Source organism: Macaca thibetana, chromosome 4 (assembly GCF_024542745.1).
Source record: "Macaca thibetana thibetana isolate TM-01 chromosome 4, ASM2454274v1, whole genome shotgun sequence".
NCBI classification, from domain to species: Eukaryota; Metazoa; Chordata; class Mammalia; order Primates; family Cercopithecidae; genus Macaca; species Macaca thibetana.
In genome coordinates this window covers 2,566,495-2,590,106 of record NC_065581.1, presented here as the reverse complement: position 1 = coordinate 2,590,106, position 23,612 = coordinate 2,566,495, and the positions used below count along the sequence as shown (strand labels likewise).

General features: G+C 43.9%; 2 protein-coding genes across 4 annotated transcripts in view; both read left to right on the top strand.

Annotated features, from left to right (window-relative positions):
- The window catches only part of GMDS (GDP-mannose 4,6-dehydratase), a 1,107,103-nt gene that overhangs the window by 20,149 nt on the left and 1,063,342 nt on the right, over positions 1 to 23,612 (top strand). The gene's annotated exons all lie outside the window — the stretch shown is intronic.
- MYLK4 (myosin light chain kinase family member 4) overlaps positions 1 to 23,612 on the top strand; it is a 106,973-nt gene that overhangs the window by 66,487 nt on the left and 16,874 nt on the right. For all 3 annotated transcript variants that reach the window (XM_050787205.1, XM_050787204.1, XM_050787206.1), the window contains 5 exons: positions 10,978 to 11,053; positions 15,139 to 15,244; positions 18,544 to 18,637; positions 18,715 to 18,824; positions 20,856 to 20,997. In XM_050787205.1, the coding sequence (XP_050643162.1) occupies positions 10,978 to 11,053; positions 15,139 to 15,244; positions 18,544 to 18,637; positions 18,715 to 18,824; positions 20,856 to 20,997 (528 nt within the window). The remainder of the gene's footprint in view (positions 1 to 10,977; positions 11,054 to 15,138; positions 15,245 to 18,543; positions 18,638 to 18,714; positions 18,825 to 20,855; positions 20,998 to 23,612) is intronic.

The following is a 23,612-nucleotide window of genomic DNA, read 5'->3' as shown; positions in this document are numbered from 1 at the left end:
GGGTGTCGTGGCGTGCATCTGTAGTCCCAGCTACTTGGGACGCTGAGGCAGGAGAATTGCTTGAACCCAGGAGGCGGAGGTTGCAGTGAGCCGAGATCGTGCTACTGCACTCCAGCCTGGCGACAGAGCGAGACTCCTCTTAAAAAAAAAAAAGAATTCACAAAGGGAAACCTTCCTGAATTGGGTCTTGAATAATGAGTAGGAGTTCCACCTGCTTTCTCAAAGTAGGGTCACTGGACCACATGCATCAGAATCACTCCCAGAGCTCATGAAAAATGTCCTTGGGCTTCAACCCAGACCTACAGATTAAGAATTTCTGGGGAAGGAGCTTTATAAATTTCAGGGCCACCATCCCAGGGCCTAAGGTAGGTCAAGGCATTGCTGGTAGTAACTCTTTTACCTTTCTTCACTGTTGTCCATTGCTCTCTCCTTGACTTTCAAAGCACACTTTGATTCCACACCTAATAATTAACTTGCAGGGATAGTGTAAATATTTTTTAAAACTTCTTATTTAAATATTAAATATTACATGGCCAGCAGCCTGTTGTTGTGGCCATGTGCCTTCATATGATACTCTTGTTCCCTGGTGTGTACACTAATAACTGGGAGTCCCCATTTGCTCACGTATCAGGGTGTACTGCATTGGACCAGGGTCCTGGGGGCCCCCTCCATGCTCAATACTGACACTGTAGTTACTCGTCTTAGGACAGTCCTAAGGCTGAAAGGAGGCAAGGTTGGGAGGTTGGAGGAGCTCCTGGGAGTCTCAGAAAATCCCCTATTTACCAGCCAGCATGGAGATATTTCCATGTTTTAATAACTAAGACAGTACCAGCATACCAGCTGAATATTTCCACCACGTCCACAATCAAACAAAGGACGAGACAAGAACCCAAAGAGTTCAGCATGGTGTTCATGTTCTTCATATATTGAGGGCTTAAGCATATCTTAGGAGTAAAAGCACAGACTGATCGAGGGTGTTGGAGGGTATGTACTAGCTGTGTACTTAACATTTTTAATGAACTTATTTTTAATTGACAAATAACAAGTGTATATTCATGGGGCACAGTGTGAAGTTTTGATCTACGTATACGTTGTAGAGAAGGTCAACCAAGCTGATTAACCCATCCACCACCTCACCAACTTAACACTGTTTTGCGGCGAGGATGTTAAAGATCTATTCTTTTAGCAATTTTGAAATATGCACAATATGTTATCAACAACCACGGTCACCAAGCCATGCAAGAGTTCACTAAAACTTATCCCTTCACTCTGAGACTTTGTACCCTTTAATCAACAGCTCCTCTTCCCGCCTTCCTCCCCCACCCCACCCTCCAGCCTCTAAATTTTGGTTTGTAAGAACTGTGCTAAATACAATTAGTTTTATTTTCTTTCAAGTTGATAGTCACCTTTATCGTAGCCTGGTTACAGCACTTGTATTAATCCTAACTGTATTCTTTGCATTAATCCTGACTGCATCATTTGCATTTTGGGGCCCATCAGAATACATTCCTAATTCTCTAGAGCTTGGTTTGCCTTGGTTTTCATCCTCTCTTTGGGCCTTAATGTTTATCTTCTCTGAGGCCTGAGTTTGGGCAATCTGTCGACCCCAGAGATCAGTGGAAAGTCCCAGGCACATGAAACCTAGTCATGCATGCTCTTCCCTGAGCCCCAGCGGGAGTCCTGGGCCTCCTGAGCAGCCCATGGATGTTCCACACAGTGCTGGGTCTCCACCGACTGCTGCCAGCGAGGCCAGCAGCATGTGGACCCTGCTGAGTGCTGTCTCGACTCCCTCCCGCCTCCTCACTGGCTTCCCTCTGAGCTTACCCAAGTATGAGATTAGCTCTTCAGACGCCTTGTGGATGGAGGCAAGATGTAAACAGACACACGAGGCTGGGACACATATTTTGTAAAATGCTTCTTCACACCAATTCATGACGTATATTAACTAGGTCAACACATCTGAAATTCTAACGTGTATGGGAACCACCTGGCCATTGGTTAAAGAGCAGATTTGGATTGGGTGGGTGGTGGGGAGGGGCTGAGGTTCTCCATTGCTAGCAGGTTCCCAGGAGATGCCATCGCTGCGGGTTCACCAGCTCACTTTGAATAGACTGGACCAGGCCACTAAATGTTGGGGACAGTCATACCGATTAGTTTTTTACCTACGCAGTTTATATTACAGACAAATGCGTTCATTTGGAAACATTTTTTAAAGAGCTTTGTCGTATCTCTTTGCTTTTCAGAGGTAGCTTTTTAAAAGTCACTCAGCTTTGCAGCGTGTGTGTTTCCTGTGTAGGGGAAGATGCAGAAACGCAAACCATTAGGAGGTTAAGCAGTTTGCTCAGTGAGTCTCTAAGCGCAGATCTCTAAATATTCCTGCAGTCCAGGGACCACACCTCGCCTCACACTAGGTAGCACCAAGCCCCTCTGAGCCTCGGCTGGCGTGTCCCACTGCAGGGAGCCAACGGGGCTGGGGGAGGCTGAACTGAACTTAGGCTCTGAGTGGGAGACAGGAGATGAAGTGATAAAAAATGAACTTAAAATAAAAATTAAAAAGCATACCAAGAACCCCATGTGAAATGAAGGCTCTTAAAACTGTCTGCGGCGGGAAGAAATCAAAGAGTTTTATTGGGTGATGAAGAAACACTGTAAACTTCAAGCGAAAACATTCCAAGGTTTGGACTTGTGTTATGAAAGGGAAATTTTACAAAGTAAGACTCATTTTAATGAAACGAACATGAGGAGCTGTGATTCCATTTGAAGCTGGTTGACACACACATGCACTCACGCTCTCAATTTCTTAGTAGCCTCACTGCACAGTTTTTGAAATGCTCAGGTGCTATTCCGGTGACGGAATCCCAAGAAGGCAAAGCATCCCTTGATGTATAGTTTTTAGATATACTTTTACGCAAAGTGCTATAAATACTTCTATGCCCTGAAAGGCGATATTTCTCCACCTCAGCCTGAGTCTCTTCTGCTTGCCTCCATTTTAATGGAGGAATTAAATCACTTTCAATTAGTAAATTTTGGCCAAGAAGCAAGGCAGAAAGCTTTCAGGCAGAGGACCAGAGACATGGTTGGGAATGCTGGATTTTTTATTTGTTGCCCCCCCAGGATGCCCCGTAGATCATTTTTGGAGGGAGGTTTTATGGTTCTCAGGGCCGGTTACCTTGGCCTCATTTCCACACATGTATCTCTGGGTGGAGGATAAGGAGGAGGCAGTGATTTGCTAGATAGTCCATCCTGGATAGGATCAAAGACTTGCTTGTCGGGGGGAGGAAGAGAGATTCCAGTGTTGTTACAATTGCTCCAAACTGTGACCAGAGGGAGCCTGGCTGGTAAGAAGGCCTCAGAACAAAGGCCAGAGTGACCGGAGGCGACAGAGGAAGTGGGTCCCCACCCTTTTAGTACTTTACAATCCCTGGGGTGTGGGTGGATTAAAAAACACCGGTATTCTGGCCCCACACAAGACCCAGTTTATCAGAATCTTTAGGGGAGGACCCAGGCATTAATAGTGTCCAACATCCCCAGGTGGTTGAGAGCCACATACTAGAACTTAGAAGAGTTTGGATAACAAAAGCAGGTGGGGTGGTGGGGCGGCAGGGTGAGCAACGGGAGTTTGAGAGGGTAAGAAAGAGCGGCCTCAAGTCAGAGGGCTCAGCGTTTTCTCTGTGGGGAGGACAGGTAAGGTGGCAGTGGGAAGAAAATAACAATATCAGACTCATTATAAGGTGTCAGCACATCCAACAGGTATAAGATGGGGGAAAATAAAATCTGTGTTATCGAACTACTCACTGTGGCCTCCTAGGTAGGTGAAGGTCCTTAATTTGTTCATTTTAAAGTGGTTTTTTAAAAAATTGATGGAAGAATAGAGAAGAGCAAATATTTGTAATATTATGTAGCTGGGACCCACAGCCTGGACCCCGATCGTGGCTGGTAGATGTTAGGGGTTGGCCACCCCATCTTACAGCTCTGTCCTCTGCCACCAGGCTCAAGTGTTGATCTTTTCAAACCTCCTCTGCTCCAAACATATCACCCTTTCTATAACAAGGGAGCATATCAGGATAAGAAAACTTGGAAGTATATTTATAAAAAGTTTTGATGTCAGTAAGGAATAGCCTAAAGGAGTAAATTTGACCATCCTGGGCTCCACATGATCTTTTCTTGTTAGCAGAGGCTGTTAAATGTGGTAGCAGCCGGGCGCGGTGGCTCACAACTGTAATCCCAGCACTTTGGGAGGCTGAGGCGGGTGGATCACGAGGTCAGGAGTTCAAGATCAGCCTGGCCAAGATGGTGAAACCCCGTCTCTACTAAAAATACAAAAAAAAATTAGCCAGGTGTGGTGGCGGGCGCCTGTAATCCCAGCTACTCAGGAGGCTGAGGCAGAGAACTGCTTGAACTTGGGAGATGGAGCTTGCAGTGAGCCAAGATTGCGCCACTGCACTCCAACCTGGGCGACAGAGCGAGACTCCATATGAAAAAAAAAAAAAAAAAAAAAGTGGTGGCATGCTTTCTCTTATGATACAGCTCGATATATAGTATAATAACATAAAGTAAAATTATCCATGCATCTTCATGTGATGGATGATCCAGCTAGCCTTTCCTAAATCCACACCTTAACTTCAGGCCCTTGCTCGGTCTGTGTCCTTGGAAGGTCCCATTGACTTGGCTTCCGAGTGAAGCGCTGTGCACATAATCGTGGGCGCGTCAAAAGGCTTTGGATTTCCTGGCGGGGTTATTTTCTCAGGTGATTGATTCTACCTGATGTCATCAGCAGCCTGGGGAGGATCCACTTGCTGAGTTCTGAGCACAGGTGCACACTTTCCCTTTCTGGGTTTGGTCAGTCAGATTCTGTCTTGCCTTGTGCCATGCCAGTCCCCACAGACCATGAAACAGGCTGTGCTTTGTGAGAATTCCTTTTATTACCCAGGACTTCAGGGTTTTCTCGCTTCGTGCATGGAGAGTTTGAGTGTGTGCTGAGGTTGAAGGGGAATAGATTTACTTTACAAACAATCTCTAAAAGTATCTTCTATGCTCAGGCAAGAAAATGTTTTCATATTTCTTCTGAAAATTCATCTCTTTGTATTCTTCTAGGATTTATTCATTTTTCTCTCTCTCATTAGAAACCTAATCAGAGTTTAATAAAGTCATTATAAATTGTTATAATTTTGTTTAGGTATTTCCAAAACTTAGGTTAAGATGGCCAAAAATTGTTCATCTTGGCATCTCCATGAGCAGGAATATGAAAAGCTGCTATTCAGGGTGCACGACCTAGTATCCTCTGCTAGCAAGAAAAGACTGTGTGGAGCCCAGGACGGTCAGATTTATTCCAATAGGCTATTCTTTTTGACACTGAACTTTCAAAATTTAAATACACTTTCAAGTTTTCTTATCCTGATAACCCCCTTGTTGTAGAAAGGCCAGGTGGGTGATATATTCAGAGCTGAGGAGGTTTGAAAAGATCAATGCTTGAGCCTGGCAGTAGAGGACAGAGCTGTAGGACAGGGTGGCCAACCTCTAATGTCTACCTGCCACCATCAGAGTCCAGGCTGTGGGTCACAGCTACAAATTATTACAAATATTTGCTCTCCTCCATTCTTCTGTCTGGCCTGTCTGCAACAGTTTTAAAAATAACCAGGAATGCCCTATATATTATGTTATGAACACAATTTTCTGTAGCAACTGTAATCCCAAAATGCATGGCCGTTGATACGGCTAGCCATCAGCTATGTAAATTCAGGGCTGTGGATATGAGCCACCGTGGCAGGGATGCATCTGAGATGGCCCCTAGGGCAGCCTGGCTTTTCAGGGGTGCAGCCTGATGACAGAGTGTTCTCACAGTGAAAGTGCCATTCCAGAAAGCACTGTTTTCGTCATCACGCATTGCTTCACCAAGCACTTTAGAACCTTACCCTCTGTTCGGTGCTGGGGAAACAAAGGAGAAGAGAAGGGTCCGTATGCCAGTGGGCAGACAGGCATATTGAGAACGCTGCAGTAACACGGAAAATGGTGGTGGTATTGTTGAGGTCCTCCTCTGGAGGACCTTTATGATCTTTTAAGGTCAAATCTGTTTTATTAGTTGATTTTTATTGAATGAAAATGAAAGAAGGATTAGACAATGTTGTTCAATTGAATTAATTTCCCTTTCAGTTATTCCGCCACTTTTAGGAAAAGTAGGGTTTTGATGTAGTACTGGGACAGGTCTGTAGCGTAGGGCGAGAACGCACTCATGCCCAGGTAGCCGGCACACACCTGTGGACCAATGCCGCCCTCCTGTTCAAATCTAGATCTTATGGCAGTAAATGTAATGGTTAACGGAGAAAAGAGGATAAATTGCTTACTTAAAATTGCTTAAATAATAAAAACTGTCATGCAAGCGATGAATACTGAACTCTTAAAGCAGTACTTTGCAAAAGGAGAAAAAGAGTTTGCAAGAATTGAGCTGATAGTTCTAATTATGTTCTTGCCCTCAAACCTACTAATTAGAATGGTCCTTCTCCAAAACACATTTCAGAAAATCAGAGTATGAAGCATGGTGTTATCTAGAATTGTCTCCAAATTATTTTGATTTTGCACTGCCATTAGTAAAAAATTTTAAAGCGCACCCCAATATAGTTATTTATAAATTATATACATTGATAACCACTACATGCACTTTATTTTATTTTTGAGATGGAGTCTTTCTCTGTTGCCAAGGCTGGAGTGCAGTGGCATAATCCTGACTCATGGCAACCTCTGCCTCCAGGGTTCAAGTGATTCTCCTGCCTCAGCCTCCTGATAGCTGGGACTACAGGTGTGCACCACCAGGCCCAGCTAATTTTTGTGTTTTTGGTAGAGATGGGATTTCACTATGTTGGCCGGGCTGGTCTCGAACTCCTGACCTTGTGATCTGCCCACCTCGGCCTCCCAAAGTGTTGAGATTACAGGCATGAGCCACTGCGCCTGGCTGCACTTTTATCTTTATAAATAACATTTAACATGTCAGAGATACTTTTATATGTGTCCAATTGTATCAACATATTTTTAAAAACATATGTAAAATTAAAATGTTAAAAGAATGGTGTCTTAGCTTGGGCTGCTATAGCAAATTATTCTGGACTGGGTGGTTTAAACAACAAACATTTATTTCTCACAGTTCTGGGGGCTGAGAAGTCCCAAATCAGGCTGTTGGCAGATCCAGGGCCTGGCGAGGGCCTGTTACTAGTGTGTAGTGGCCTTCTCCTCATAAAGAGTGAGCAAACTTTCATGCTGGTTCTTATAAGAGCACTAATCCCATTCATGAGGACTCTCCAATCATGACCTAGTCACTTCAGAAGGCCCTACCTTTTAATAACATCACCATGAGGGTTAGGATTTTAATATATGAATTTGTGTGTGTATATTGGACGGGGGATACATTCAATCCATAAGAAATGGAATAAATTGAAATGAGTTCTAGCATGTCCTTGATACCCTCCAAAGGACTACTATGGACACTCCCTGGGTACGTATGCCCCACTTACGAGACCAGTCTAGGAAGCCAGACAGAGTGGAGAGAGATGAGCTGTGTTTTGAATACTTGGGCAACTGGACTACATAGGCTTTCTTCCCTGCGTCATTCTACATCCGGATAAATTATTATGAAAGGAATTGGTAAATAGTTCCAAAGGAATCCATATGCAAATACAGAAATTTTTTAAGTGAATTTGCATGAAAGAGGTCCTTAGGTTCATCCCAGCCATCGATGTGAATTCAGCAGAGGAACATAGTCACTGACATGGTTTTCATCCCATTAACTGGGGATGGTCAGGATTGGGTCAGAAACTTCATGCTTAAGAGCACTGGTCCTGTGCTGTTTAATTGGTAGAAGACATACTTCATTTTTGTACAACAAATAAGATGTATCTACACACTTGAACTTTCTATTTTAGCAGCTTCTAGGCATAACTTAGAAATACAAAGTAAAAACGTTTCATATTTTTGGTTGCCGTCCTGGAAAGAAAAGGAGAAATACAGCTTCCGTCCTGGAAAGAACAGGAGAAATACAACTTCTGTTTGTTGGAAACTCTTCAGTTCAAAGTTCCTCTAGATGTCAGTATTACATAGGGAAATGAAAACATAACAGCCTTTGGCAGTGAATAAAGGCCTTCTTACATTATTTAAATAGAAAAACATATGTGATATATAATTACTAAACAAAAAAGCAGCCTCACTTGGAAGCTGGCTTCTTATATTCCTCAATACTGACAGCTTCTCCTGTTGGTCAAGTCCGACTCCGAACTCAAAGAATATTGGCCCAGCATGTGGACTTTTCCACCTGATACTCAGGTGGCTTCAGAGGCAAATGTGGATCTATCAGTGCTCCACGGAGTCTTACAGCCAACTGCTCAATTTTATATACTTTGATGGGCTGAAATGGACTGATACATACCAGTTTTCATTATTAAATCCACGTATGCTTATATCATTGCGTTCATGCCACACAGAATAAACCCAGAAGCACAATGTCTATTGATACACCAGAGTTTTCATTTCAAAAGGGAAGAATAAAGGGACAGTTATAAAACATCTTAAACACAATTTGTTAAACTGTCTTATTCAACTAATTTGGATATATGCTTTCAAAATTGGACTTAAATTCTCTGTCTTCTTTTCTTTTTTTGCTTCTCTTCCATGTTAATTGTAATCTTTTGACAAATATTTATCTCTTCACTCTGCTAATTTGTTTTTGATTCATGACCTTCTCTCTTAATCATTTTTCTTTTCTCCTGTGGTGCCAACTATGTAGTAGATCTCAATAAATATGAATCATGTAACTTGGCTATAGTCTTTCTATCTTTTTTTTTTTTCCCAGAAAGACAGTATAGTGTGGTAGTTAGGTGCACAGGCTGAGGTAGACAGCTGGGTTAGAATCCTAGCTCTACCATTTCTAAACTTTATAACCTTTGGAAATTACCTAACTTCATTTATACAATGGGGCTAATAGTATCTATCTTAAAGGGCTGTTAAGAGCAGTAATCAGGTAAACAAAGTGCTTAAAAGAGTGACTGGTACATACTGCGTGTGCACAATACATGGTAGCCATCACCACTACCACCATCATTACCATGATCACCACCATCACCACTACAACCACTATCACCACTACAGTCACCACCATCACCACCACCACCACCACCACCACCAGCACTACCACTACCACCACTACCACCACCATCACAGCCACCACCATCATTACCACTACCACCATGACTACCACCACAACCACCACTACTACCACCACCACCACTACCACCATCATCACCATCACCACTACCACCATCATGATCACCACCATCATGACCACTACCATCATCATCATCATCACCATCATCACTACGTACTGGTCTCTGAAGTAATCGCCAGGAAGTCAAAGATGAACCAGTCTTTGCCCACTAGAAGTCCACAATCTCATGGGAAATTGACCGGAAAAAAGGCTTAAAAGTGTTATAAGGAATACCAGGGTTAGGGCTATGTGCTGAGTTTTGTGCAAGCACAGAGGAGGGAGCAGTCGGCTTTGCTTGAAGCAGCAGCAGCCCATTTTCCCTGCAGAGGGAAAAGTAGGCAAGTGCCATCTCTGGACTTTCACTTACAGAGAAACTTTAAGAGAAAGAGAAACTCTGAAGCTCTCACTTCCAGCCTTGGCTTTCCACAGGTTTACTAAACATGCCTTCATGTTGTAAGTTCACCATCTGAAAAACGGAAATACTCTGAATCCATGGAGCTGCCCCCTGAATTGTTTAAAAGCACATTTGTGGCCGGATGTGGTGGCTCACACCTGTAATCCCAGCACTTTGGGAGGCCGAGGCAGGCGGATCACCTGAGGTCAGGAGTTCAAGACCAGCCTGGCAAAAGTGGCAAAACCCCGTCTCTACTGAAAATACAAAAAATTAGCCAGGCATGGTGGTGCATGCCTGTAGTCCCAGCTACTCAGGAGGCTGAGGCAGGAGAATCGCCTGAACCTGGGAGGTGGAGGTTGCAGTGAGCCAAGATCGCGCCACTGCACTCCAGCCTGGGCGACAAGAGTGAAACTCCATCTAAAAAAAAAAAAAGAAAGAAAGAAAGCACATTTGCAGTTTGTCTTGATATCTGTACTCTGAACTTCCATGGTGTTTCATGCTTGCAAATCAGCCGAAGGCAAATTATGTTGTGTTTCAAAGGGGAAATAAATACTGTTTTTGGACATCCACACAATGTCATTAATTTATAATGCATAACTTTAGGAGTTGTGATAATTTGGGTGGATTGGGTTAATGTTTCCCTTTTATATGGGGTACATTAGCTAACAGTTTGCTCAACTAATTCAGAGACTCCAGGACTGTGAGAAGAATGTTTACCCTCTTAGGAAAAAGGCCATCTGTTCTAAGCACTGTAAAGGTTCCATCTATAAAGCTGACTTTCATCTCCTACTCTCTGGTTTACAGAGCCCATTCACATGTATCCTCTCATTTCTATTTGATTTATATGTAAACCATATCAAGACAATTTAAACAGAAGTCAAGGGTGATGTACACATTATTATATCCTTTCATCTATTCATGAAGATGGGCTTTTTCCCATAATGACAGTTTTACAGAATTTCTTTGAAAATAGTGAGTTCATTTCAGATACTGTAGTCTATATGGCTTTCATTAATTCAGACAGCTCTGCCCTCTACATTACTATTAATTTTACTGTTTTTTTTTCTATGTTTGAATCGTATAATATAGTAGTTTTCACTCTGGGATAATGGGTGATTTTGCTCCCCATTTATGGATCTCTGGAGACGTTTTTGGTCATCACAACTGGGAGGGAGGGTGCTACTGTCATCTGGTGGATAGAGGCCAGTGATGCTGCTATCCTGTAATGCTCATGACATTCCCCACCACACAGAATTATCCCCCGCAAGTGTCAGGAGTGCTGAGGTTGAAAAGCCCAGATGTGATATGTAACTTCAGTTACTCAATTGTGCCTCCACAGGCGAAGGAGGTGTGGTCAAATGCCGACCTGACGGAAAGGATGCCTGTCAAAAGCAAAAGGACATCAGCCCTTGCAGGTAACATCTTTAGAAAACTAGATAGTTATGAATAAAGAAAGTCCTGTTATAAAAGTCCTGTTGTTATTCAGAGGGAGTTGCACATTCATAAAGCCCTGTGTAGGAAGAAGTGATGTTTGTATTTAAAAAAAAATACCCCCTACCCCCACTTTTTTTTTTTTTTTTGCTTGTCTTTGGGTCTTACTACTTACAAACAAGAAAATCTTTTGGAACCCAATTGGTCATATTTCCTTCCACTTTGCTTTTAAAAGCTTATATCTGCTGATAAAAAGAAACCTGGATAAAGATGCCAGTATAGAAAGCCAAAATTATACTGATCACCTACATTCTCCATTAAAATATTTTGTGTCCTATGGTGGCTTCTAGAGAGATCTACCCAGAAGAATCAGCTCTCCTCTGAGAAAGAAAAGGTTAATAAACTCAACAAGAAAAATGCTGAGAAGACCAATGCCTCTCTAGTTCATAGAAGTTTTGCCATATTTCATACAAAAAGACAAGACAAAGTAGAAGATTTTGCTCCAAGAAATTCTATAGATCCAAGAGAATATAGATGGAACAGACATTTCAAGCACAGAGAGCCTGAATAGACAGGAAAGTGATAGTGCTGTGAATGAAAAACAAGCCACTGTGGATAAAAACGGACACCCAGTGTTCGAAGAAGAGAAAACGGGTTTAATTATAAGGAAGATGCTAGTGGAAGAGAAGCTGAGAAGAAAAGAGAACTGGCAACTGTACATGAGACAGTGCTGGACCAATGTCCACATAAAAATCAATACATATATCAGACTAATGGTGACCAATTTCCTGAAAGGTAGGGTTACAGCATTGCATATCCACAGCAATGCTTTCTGTAGATCTATGTGCCGTTGCAGTTTAAGGCCTTATTAAAAGGATAAATGAAGAGAGTTTTGAAGCTATGATTTAGAATTCAGTTTTCCAGCTTACATGAATTTTTCATGGCCACATTTTCTTGCCATTATTTTTTCTTCTTGCCTGTAATATTTTCAGGCATTTTATTATTTTCTATGTTTTCTACCAACTGGTAGATGATGATTAATAGTACCCACAGGAATCAGTATTTTTTAAAGATCAAGTAAAACATTTTTATTTTTAGCAATACAGAACATATCCTTCCTAAGGACAAGAATTAAATAATGATTAGATTTATCTGTAATTTAAAAACCTAAATCTGAGAAAGCTTACCTACTCCATTATAAATAATAATTTTCCCAAATATAGTGAGGATGAAATATAGTGAGGATGAAGTAAGATGTAGATTATTGAATGACTTTCTTTCTCAACTACACAGTTTCACATGTAGATTAAGGTAATATTGTAGCCAATTAAAATGAACTAAAAGTTATGAGTAATCACATATCACAGTATCTATTTGGAACCAAAAGTATCAAAACACTTGTGTGGTCTTTTTTAGGGATTTAAAACATAATTCTCACTTCATTTTTTAATAATGTATCTGAAACCTCATCTTGGAGAAATTTAATTTTCCAAGAATTAAGCATATACACTAATGATTGCTAAGAAAGAAACTTTATCACTGCCAGATGCGTTCAGTAAGTTCGAGAGCTGCTGAGAAATGGAAATTAGGTCAATTCTTCCACTGATAATCGTTGAGTCTTACTGCCCTTAAGATTCAGAGAGATTGGCCGGGCGCGGTGGCTCACGCCTGTAATCCCAGCACTGTGGGAGGCTGAGTCGGGTGGATCACGAGGTCAGGAGATCGAGACCATCCTGGCTAACACGGTGAAACCCCGTCTCTACTAAAAAATACAAAAAACTAGCCGGGCGCGGTGGCGGCGCCTGTAGTCCCAGCTACTCGGGAGGCTGAGGCAGGAGAATGGCGTGAACCCGGGAGGCAGAGCTTGCAGTGAGCTGAGATCCGGCCACCGCACTCCAGCCTGGGCGACAAAGCGAGACTCCGTCTCAAAAAAAAAAAAAAAAATTCAGACAGATTATTGCTTCTTTTATCATGCTATAATTTAATGATTTCTCTCTTCTCTAAGGAAAGGAAGTGAAAAAATGAAGATCAGATTAGTTAGGTATTCACAGAATGACGGCTTTTGTTAAGGTTTGGCCAGTGGAGACATTCCCTGGGACCCTGGTTATCTCACCCGTTGCCTCGATGGGGGCATGCTGCTCCATTTCCTCTCCAAGCACCGAAATGGTCCCCTCTGTCACGGAGCTCACGTCCTCCTCACCAAAACACTGTTTTTTGTGTTTTTTTTAAGACGGAGTCTCGCTCTGTGGCCCAGGCTGGAGTGCGGTGGCGCCATCTTGGCTCACTGCAAGCTCCGCCTCCCGGGTTCCCGCCCTTCGCCTGCCTCGGCCTCCCGAGTAGCTGGAATTACAGGCGCCGGGCCACGCCTGGCTAATTTTTTGTATTTTTAGTAGAGACAGGATTTCACCGTGTTCGCCAGGATGGTCTCGATCTCCTGACCTCGTGATCCACCCGCCTCGGCCTCCCAAAGTGCTGGGATTACAGGCGGGAGCCACCGCGCCCGGCACCAAAACACTGTTTTAAGAACAGTCTTCGGTCTAAGAATTTTCACCCTCTGACTATGTTCTTCTTGGAACTTTGAGAGCTGCAACTGGACTTGACTTTCCGGGAGTGTCAGCAGCAGAGGGGCCATTTCTAGCCCCACGAATCCCGGGAGGTTCCGCAGCAGGATCCGTGTTCTGGAATGCCGACCGGAGTGCCCGGGCAGCAGTCAGCGTAGAGTGGCAGAGGGCGCCCGGCCAACGAGGGCAGCGAAAGCGCAGGGTAGACGTAGTGGGCACGGGGGAGAACCCACGTGTCAGAAGACACAGGCAAGCGGAGGCGCTCCCAGGGCCGCCTCGGGAGCCCGCGGGGATGAAGACCTGAGGGCAAGATGGCGCCACCCGTTTGGGTAGGAAGTGGCTTTTGTACGGGCCTTTTAAGGCTCTTTAACCTTTTCCGGCAAGCACTGCAGACTAAATTTCATTTAGTCTAACAGCCCGCAGGAGATAGAACGCCATTTCAATGCCGCTTGTGTATTTAACTCCCTCTTTTATTAATCTGAAACAGTGAATGTTACCAAGACGCTTCTCGCGTGACTTCAGTTTTCAGCATATTTACGCGGTGAGAGGTGATGTCCATATCAAATCAGATTCCCAGAGATTTATATTCTGAATTTTAAAAAATATTAACACTTGGCAGAGTGTCAAATGCTCAAGAAACATTTGTTAAATAAATGTAGATTTTTTTTGGAAAGCAAAGCTGTTATTTACTTACCTCTCTTTGTATTCTCATTGTATGCATGCAGTAGCTGCTTAATAAATGAATTAGCAGAGAATGAGCAGGTTCACGGCAAGCCAATTTTAACAGCAGTAGTCATGGAAAGGTAAAAGAATACTGGGAGGAATATCCCTGAGCAATTCTGTATGTTAGAGCTGTTGCTGATGTGGACGAGCGTTTAAACACTTAAGGTGGAAGGGGAGAAAGTGGGAGAAATTTGATCACTGTTGAATACACACTTACCTGGTTTTATTGGGTGTTTTATTTCCAGCCAGCCAGGAAAAATTCATCTTTGTGCCTTAAATGTGTCTTAAATAAAGTCCAAGACATTTTGGAAAGTAATATATAATATCAAGCATTTCAATAACATGAAGAAATGTTTCATTTTTCTTTTTTCTCTCTGCTTTAATTAAAATAATGGATTATATCAGTAATGCATTTAAAAAATGGATCAAACAATTTCTCACGTTTGAATTTGAATGGTCTCAGGCTTGGAAGTATTACCTGTTTGGACTGTGTTGGGTTGGAAATTTTCAACTATTTTAACATTTCCAAAAGTGATCTTGAAGATGGTATGGACAACCATTGAGCCGCCCTGACACTGTTTCCCAGAGGTGTCAGGATCACCTTTATGAGTCACAGCTCATAATCTCAAGTGGAAATTTATATCCCTGGATCATTAGGAATCAAACAGATGGCTTCTTGTATTTTATTATTAAATGAGCACATTTTTACTATGAGGCCCAGGCTTGCTGCCTTAACGAGGTCAGCCTGCTTGACAGATGGCCCTTCTGTTTCTCTCACCTTCTAGTTGACATCCCGGCTCCTCCTGCCCCATTTGATCATCGTATTGTGACAGCCAAGCAAGGAGCGGTCAACAGCTTCTATACTGTGAGCAAGACAGAAATCCTAGGAGGGTGAGTCATGCTGAATATTATTAGCATTCTCTCAACAAAAGAGGAGAGTGTGCAAAGACACGGGGCCAGATGACTTTGTAAATGTCTGCCTGTCTTGACCTGAGAACTAGAAACGTTAGAAACAAACATTTTAAGAAACTGTATCCATTTCTGAAAATTGTCACTGATGCCAGAAAGGTTAATGTGGTGACTAAACTCCACGTTTATTATCTGCTTTACTTCCCATGTTGTAATGTCTAAAAGAAAGAAAAACCCATTGTGAGTCACCAGAAGGTTGACCAGCTGTCCAAAGCCATAGTGCAGCCTCCAGGAGACAGAATATAGACATGAGTCAACAGCATGTAGTTCTGGTGGCCTGTATTAGGTCTTTCTGTCATTGCTGCTGGTTTTTCATTTATGTTGTTACTGTATTAATTATTATTATCCATTTCAATTGATTACTTTGCTCAGCAAATAACTTATTTTAGGGACATTTAAATGCACACTCTCCCTAAAGAAGGAAGATTAAAGGCCGGTCATGGTGACTCACGCCTGTAATCCTAGCATTTTGGGAAACCGAGGCGGGCAGATCACTTGAGGTCAGGAGTTCGAGACCATCCTAGTCAACATGGTGAAACTCCGTCTCTATTAAAAATACAAAAATTAGCTGAGTGTGGTGGCACATGCCTGTAACCCCAGCTACTCAGGAGGCTGAGGCAGGAAAATCGCTTGAACCAGGGATTCGGAGGTTGCAGTGAGCTGAGATCAGGCCCCTGCACTCCAGCCCGGTGACGGAGTGAGACTCTGTCTCAAAAAAAAAAAAAAAAAAAAAAAAAAAAAAAAAAAAAAGAAAAGAAAAAAAGCTAGAAAGACAATTAAAGTCCATCAGGGCCCAGCTTCATGCTGGGGGTGGGGAGAGGGTGTTCTTTCTTCTACTTCTTTCACAACCCCCCTATGATATCTTGTAACTCAAAGTCTAAATTACAACGTTTGCTGCCATCAGCATGTCTGTGTAAAATGGGAAGAGGAAGGCAGAACATCTGCACGTATGCATACAGAATGTACTCACCAACACAAAGCATGCATTGCCACTGCAGCTCAGGCTTCTGCAAGTGGTCTGCAGGGAGTCATTGATACTCGTGAAGTCCCTTCTTCCTCTTCCCACTCTGTATTTCTTTGCCCGCCGCCGAATGGAACCACCTGGACTTTGCTTTCCTCATCTGGCTGAGCTCATAGAATGCCCCATGAGACTGCGGGGAAAGGCTGAGGGAGAGACAGGAATTCCACAGCATGAACTGGTGCCATGGAAGCCTGAGGTATTTGGGTCTTCAGGGACACCAGTGGCAAGCCAGCAAGTATTTCTCTAACCGAGAATAGTTATTTGCAGAAGAAGCTTTGAAAGAATTCCCAGGATTTGTGCTGTTTTTCTGGTCAAGGTTTGTCAATTGCTCCCTCGAAACTTCCTTTCTGTCTGTTTGGGCACCATGGGATCTTCTCTTTGGTACTGCAGTCTAGACCAGCTGCCCGTCAGCGCTTGTTATGGGCTTCACCAAAATTGGCAGCCATAATTCACTCAGCAAATAAGTTAGAGGAGCATGATCAAATGTGCGTGGATGCCTTCAAAATGCAGACATCACCAAGTGCTGCACCTCCTTTTTAGTGGTAGGAGGTTCAAGATGCAGCAACTTATCTTTTACTTTTGGCAGAAATATTGCAACATGCCAAGGATCACTGGATCCCAAAACAGCTGCCCACAGGGGCAGGCCCCTGAATTTTCCTGGGGGTTCATCTCCTGCCCTGTGACCTCAAGGGTATCTATCATCCCTGCTTGGCATGCTCAGTGAGCATAAGGTTATCACTGTGTTGAACCAGCATGAATCCTGGGAGTTGGCCTCAACCTTCAGGGCCCTTGCAGAATAAATCAGGGGAAAGAGTCAGAGGGTTGAAGGAGCCGGGAAGTCAGACAGTGATGGGCACCACTGCTGGCTCAGGAGGTTCTGGGGCCATTGCTAGTGAAGGGAAAAACAAAACAAAACATTTTCATAACAGCCGCTTAAGAGGTGGCTGGGCCTGTGTCCATGTATTCCCATAGAGACTCCATCTGGAACAGAGGTTGGAATTGAAGTCACCCCGTGGCTATGTTTATGGTAATCCTGTGTCATTCTCCAAGATCCATCTGCCTCTGTGCTGGGTGTGGAGCCCCAGGATGGGATGTGGCGGCCGTCAGTGCTCCTGCATCTGTCCAGCGTTGCCATGACTTTCATCGTTGAAGTCCTCTGCCTTGTCATAGGGCTTGCCTCGGGTTCACTGTGTTGCTAGGGAAGCTGTTCCTCACTCCCGACTGTGACATCCACCATTGCAGAGCAGGGACACGTGTTCTAGCTTATTTTACTAAATAAGAAATCAAAGTAAGCAAATTAGATTTAAAACTGCTCTCAACTGTGCACATCTGTATGTGATTATGGAGGTAAGAAGCTGTCTTACGATTATATTCGAGCTCATAGGTGACTGGGCAATACGCAGTCTTGACTATATGGATATATATGCAGTACTGTTACATGTGCAGTTTTCAAAAATAACTTTATATATCTGAAGGTGGGCTCTCTTGTTCATATGCGGACAAAGCCCAGCTTATAACATTCGTATGTATTTAGAAATGTTCTGCATTGTCTGTAAAAGTGGTTCTCAAATGTTAGGGTGTATATGAATCACCCAAGAAATGTGCTGAAATGTAGTCTCTGGGGCCTACCCCTGGATTCCTGCCTCAGGAGGTCTGGGGTAGGGCCCAGAATCCTGGATTCTTTTTTTTTTTTTTTTTTTTTTTTTTTGAGATGGAGTCTTGCACTGTCACCTGGGCTGGAGTGCAATGGCGCGATCTCCGCTCACTGCAACCTCCGCCTTCTGGGTTCACGTAATTCTCCTGCCTCAACCTCCCAAGTAGCTGGGATTATAGGCGCGTGCCACCACATCTGGCTAATTTTTCGTATTTTTAGTAGAGACGGGGTTTCATTATGTTGACCAGGCTGGTCTCGAACTCCTAACCGTGTGATCCTCCCGCCTCCGCCTCCCAAAGTGCTGGGATTACAGGCGTGAGCCACCACACCCGGCTGAAACCTGCTTTCTTAACAGCTCCCAGGTGATTCTGATGCAAGTGACTCAGACCACACCTTGACAAATACTGTTCTAGAAGCTTATGGAAAGAACTCCTCATAGGGCTGCTCATCCAGACTTAGCAGGAGAAATACTGGGGCCACTGTGTGCTGTCTACGTGGCAGCTGACCACAGGGCCTCATGCTACGCCGCTTCCTCTTTTTTGGCAGAGGGCGTTTCGGCCAAGTTCACAAGTGTGAGGAGACGGCCACAGGTCTGAAGCTGGCAGCCAAAATCATCAAGACCAGAGGCATGAAGGACAAGGTACAGCCTGTGAGAGGTGGTCCCCTCTCTCCCTGCCCTGTCTTGGCCACACTAATGCACTGTTTCCTGCTTCTCAGGAGGAGGTGAAGAACGAGATCAGCGTCATGAACCAGCTGGACCACGCGAACCTCATCCAGCTGTACGATGCCTTTGAGTCTAAGGACGACATTGTCCTGGTCATGGAGTAGTGCGTATCCCCTCTGCCCCTCCCTGACCCGCTCATGACCATGACTGTGCGTCAGTAGCTCTGTCCTGCTGCAGCGGGGCCAGAACCAAGCTTGTCCCCGCAGACTCTGATTCGCGTGGATCACACAATGTCATCAGTTCTCGAAGGGAAATGACTTGGGATTATGCATCTCCATACGGGATTTTATTGATAAGAAGTAGCGGGACCAAGTAGATCTAGCTTTGTATCTAAGCTGTTTGTCAAAAATCAAGCTTAAATACTAGCCAGGGCAACCTGGAGGAAAGTGGTTTTAGAGCTATATCTTACTTTCACCGTATTCACATGTCAAAAACGGTTGATGATTCGGGCTAAGAAGCTTCCATTTAAACTCACCTTTATAAAAACATAAGGACTGGTTAGTTAGAAACCGAGTACAGTCATTACTTGGAATCTGAGAGGGTCCCAGGATCCCCGCAAATACCAAAACCAGAGGACACTCAAGTTCCTGATATAAAATGGTGTAGTCTTTTGCATATAACCTATGCCCATCCCCCCGAGTACTTTAAATAATCTCTAGACTACTTATAATACTTGATAAACTGTAAATACCACGTATACAGTTGTTATACTGTATTTTAAAAAAATTTGTATTATTTTTGTTGTTGTATTGTCAATGTTTATTGTTTTTTGGTCAAACATTTTTATCTGTGTTTGTTTGAACATGTGGAAACAGAATCCATGAATAGGGAGGGCCGACTGCAATTCCAACACTGAATCGATATTGTGATTCCGTTTTGTTTTTCATTCTGCAATCAGGCATTTTGAATAAAAAGTATAGGTTCGTGGTCCTCTCTTATCCATACTTTCACTTTCTATGGTCTCAGTTACCCTAGGCCCCAAAATATTAAGTGGAAAATTCCAGAAGTAAACAATCAACAGGTTTTAAATTGCACACTGTTCTGAGTAGCCTGATGAAATCTCCCACCGTCCCGCTCAGTCCCACCCAGGACGTGAATCATCCCTTTGTCCAGCGTCTCCACCACTCCCTGTGGTTAGTCACTTAGTAGCCAACTGGGTCATCAGATTGACTGTGGAGGCATCGCAGTGCTTGTGTTCACGGAACTCTCATTTTACTTCACAATGGTCCCAAAGCACAAGAATAGTGCAGCTGGCATATTGTCATCATTGTTCTATTTTACCCTTAGTTATCGTTGTTAATCTTTACTGTGCTTAATTTATGAATTAAACTGTATCAGAGTTATGTATCTATAGAAAATAACATAGTATATACAGGGTTCAGTACTATCCACAGTTTCAGGCATCCATGAAGGGTCTTGGAAGGTGTCCCGGAGGATGAGGGAAATTACTGTGTCTAGCACCAGCCACACAGAAGCACTGGAGAATTAGAAGGCTGAGACCCTGACTCAGGGCTTGGAGTTCCCCTCCCAGAGTTCTTAGGGTCCTCTTTCTCTTCAGCATCTTTAGAACATGATACATGTGGGCTCACCCCAGAGCTGAAGACACTGGATAAAGGGGCTTTGAGGGCAGGTGCGGTGGCTCATACCTGTAATCCCAGCACTTTGGGAGGCCAAGACTGGTGGGTCACTTGAGGTCAGGAGTTCGAAACCAGCCTGACCAACACGGAGAAACCCCATCTCTACTAAAAATACAAAAATTAGCTGGGCATGGTGGCGTGTGCCTCTAATCCCAGCTACTTGGGAGACTGAGGCATGAGAATCGCTTGAATCTGGGAGGCAGAGCTTGCAGTGAGCCGAGATCCCGCCACTGCACTCCAGCCTGAGTGACAGAGTGAGACTCCACACAAAAGATGGAGGGTTGGCTTGAGGATTTCCATTTGTGAGATTGAAGGTATATAAAATACAGGCCTTCAAGGTAAGAATCATCTAAGTAAGACAGCAAAGAAGGCAGAGAAATAACTGCACATACACCTTTCAGAAGAGGTAGCAGAACTTGCACGCCAAGTCACTACAAGAAAAGCACGTGGTGGTTAGGAAATCAGGACTGAGGGCTTCGCTCCTGTCCCCTGTGCAGCGTGGACGGTGGGGAGCTGTTTGACCGCATCATCGATGAGAACGACAATCTGACGGAACTTGATACCATCCTGTTCATGAAGCAGATATGTGAGGGCATAAGGCACATGCATCAGATGTACATTCTCCACTTGGACCTGAAGGTAAGGTGTTTTGTGTCCTGTGAGATTTTGTATCCTTTCCACCCCTTGCTCAGTGAGTGGGCCCTGTCTGCTATTCTATGCCAGCTGGGGAAACTGGTACAGTCACTTCAGAAATGAATAAGCATCTGAATTGTTACCCTCATCTCCTTCTCAGCTTCTGTCACTCCCTAATATTTGCATGTTCCATCTTCAGGGGCTAATATTCAGATTCTTGTAATTTGCCTGCGTTAAGGAAATCTATATGGCAATGGTTTCCCTGAAAGTTTAGAGTTAAAACAGTCACCACCACCACCAGCACTGCAGCGGTAGCCGTGTGGTATCCCTCTTGTCAGGACAAGTAGGTGAGAGGATTTTAGCTAACTCAGAATTCCCTAAGTAGCAGCCAACCTTTCCAGGTCTCCAAGAATCGCCGGCAGCTCCTCTAGTCACTCAGGAAGCTCCGGACTTTGGGACTTGTTTTCTATGGGTTTGCTGCCCCGTGGAATAGAATCCTATGGAGAAGGGAGCAGAGGGCAGTCGGAAGGACGGGCCGAAGTGCTAAGGAGCAGACAGGGTGGGGCGGGCACCCCACTGCCAATGGTGGAAAGCACACAGAAGCCAAGCCGCCTTTCTTTCTCCTCCTATTGATCGCCCCTCCCTCTTTACCGCTCTCATTCTCCTCCTATTGATCGCCCTTCCCTCTTTACCGCTCTCATTATGTCTCACTATGAAATTCCTAGAGTCGGACTGTACGTAGTCTTAGTTACAACCAATGAAAGACCTAGGCCCAATAACCCTGATCAAGTCCCACGTTGGGACTAAGTATCATAAAGTACATCTTGTGTGGCTTGGTCATTTTCTCATTTCCCTGTTTGCACAGCATGACAGTAAGGTAAAATATATATTCTATATAACATCCCATCTATTGCATGTCACCAGGGATTGCATAGCTAAATAAATTTAGCCTCCTTAAATAGGTTTCCATGGGCCTCTCTTCCTATAACTTGGCTTCCCTCACTGTCTTGATTTATGTGCCTTGCCTTTCCCATTCACTTTTGAGCAGGAGGAGAGCAGGAGGAAGTGGTTTATAAAATGACAAAGTCAGAGGTTAAAAATCATTAGCAAAACCCTGGCTATGAGCTGGGTTTGATAATACATGCTTTCACGGAGCATTTTCATTGACTGTAGATATTCTGCAGATATCCCTAAAGGGATTTGATTGGCAACTGGAACTAAGAGCAAACCTATTGTAAGTCAAATGACTCCATATGGGGCTTCGTAACATTGATTGAGGACCTGCAGCGGGCAATTTTAGTTATGGCTTGGATGCAAAGATCATAAAAAAAGTGACAGCTGGATGGGTCATTAAGGAGCTGCTTTTCTGAAAGATCCTTGGAAGGAAAAGGGCCAAAAATATTAAGAATGATTGTCACTATGTGGGGGGAGATTGTAGGTGACTTACAGTCTGTTTCATATTTTTCTGTTTTGCAAATTTTATCCAATGAACATTCTTTAATTTTATCATCATAAAAAGGCTAACTTTTTGAAATGCCCTCAAAACGGTTTCTCTATATCCTGCAAACTTTTTGATGCCGCAGTACTCCTTCACAATTGGACAGCTTTATACATGATCAATCAGTTATTTAAGCACGAAACCAAATGTTTCACATAACACCCCTTCTCTATAATGACTTTGACTTACAAACATCTGTTTTAGAGATATTTTAGAAAAGGCCTTCCAAAGATATTCTACCCAACCAAATGTACTATTGAATATTGATAAGGAGACGCTGTGTCATTTCATAATGTGTCTCTGAATTTGTGATCTCATTGGAACCTCTTCTCCATCCGGACAGGTTGGGGAGGGGGAGCCTGCTCCCACTAAAGGCTGAGGAATGGGATCCTGGGCATTCGCCTTCTGGGCTGGTGCCCTCCAGCTCATAAAGAGTTGGGACTGAGGGTTCTTAACTCTTTGAAAACTTTTTTTCTCTTTTATAAATGGTCTTGACTTTAAATCAAATCACTTACTTTCCCCTCCGTTTTTCGACCCCAATAAACATTAGGTGCACTTGTCGGACATTCTGTGAGCACTGAGGCTGCGCTACAACCTACTTGTCTCCCCTACACCCCAAGGCTGTCAGGTTAGCAGGCTAAGGCCTTACCAGGGCCTAGCTCCAAGGGAACACTTAGTCAGGGGATTTAGGCATTGAGACCAAACTCAGCAAAACCTCGGAACTGCCGAGACCGAAGAATGACTGGAGAGAAAAGCCCTCGTCTCCCGTGCGACTTTCCCCTAAGTGCTGAGCAAAGGGAAGCTCTGGAGGCCGGAACGTTCACAGTACAGTGCACGTTCAGTGTGGCTGTTTAAATGGAGCAGGTCAGTTCTCTTGGAACTCATAAATCTTGGGAAAACTATTTCTCCAAGAAGGGGAAATTCATACTCAATAATTTAGAGGGGCAGATGTCAGGTCTGAGCGGGCTTCCACAGTGCATTTGGGAAGGACTGAAGCAGCCTCCTCTTCTTGCTCCCCTCAAGGCCTCTGCCTGAACTCAGGCATCAGGGTGAACGGTGAAGCCGTGGAGAGGACTGGGTAATGCAGGGTTGGCAGGATACCCGCAACCTCATCCACCACATA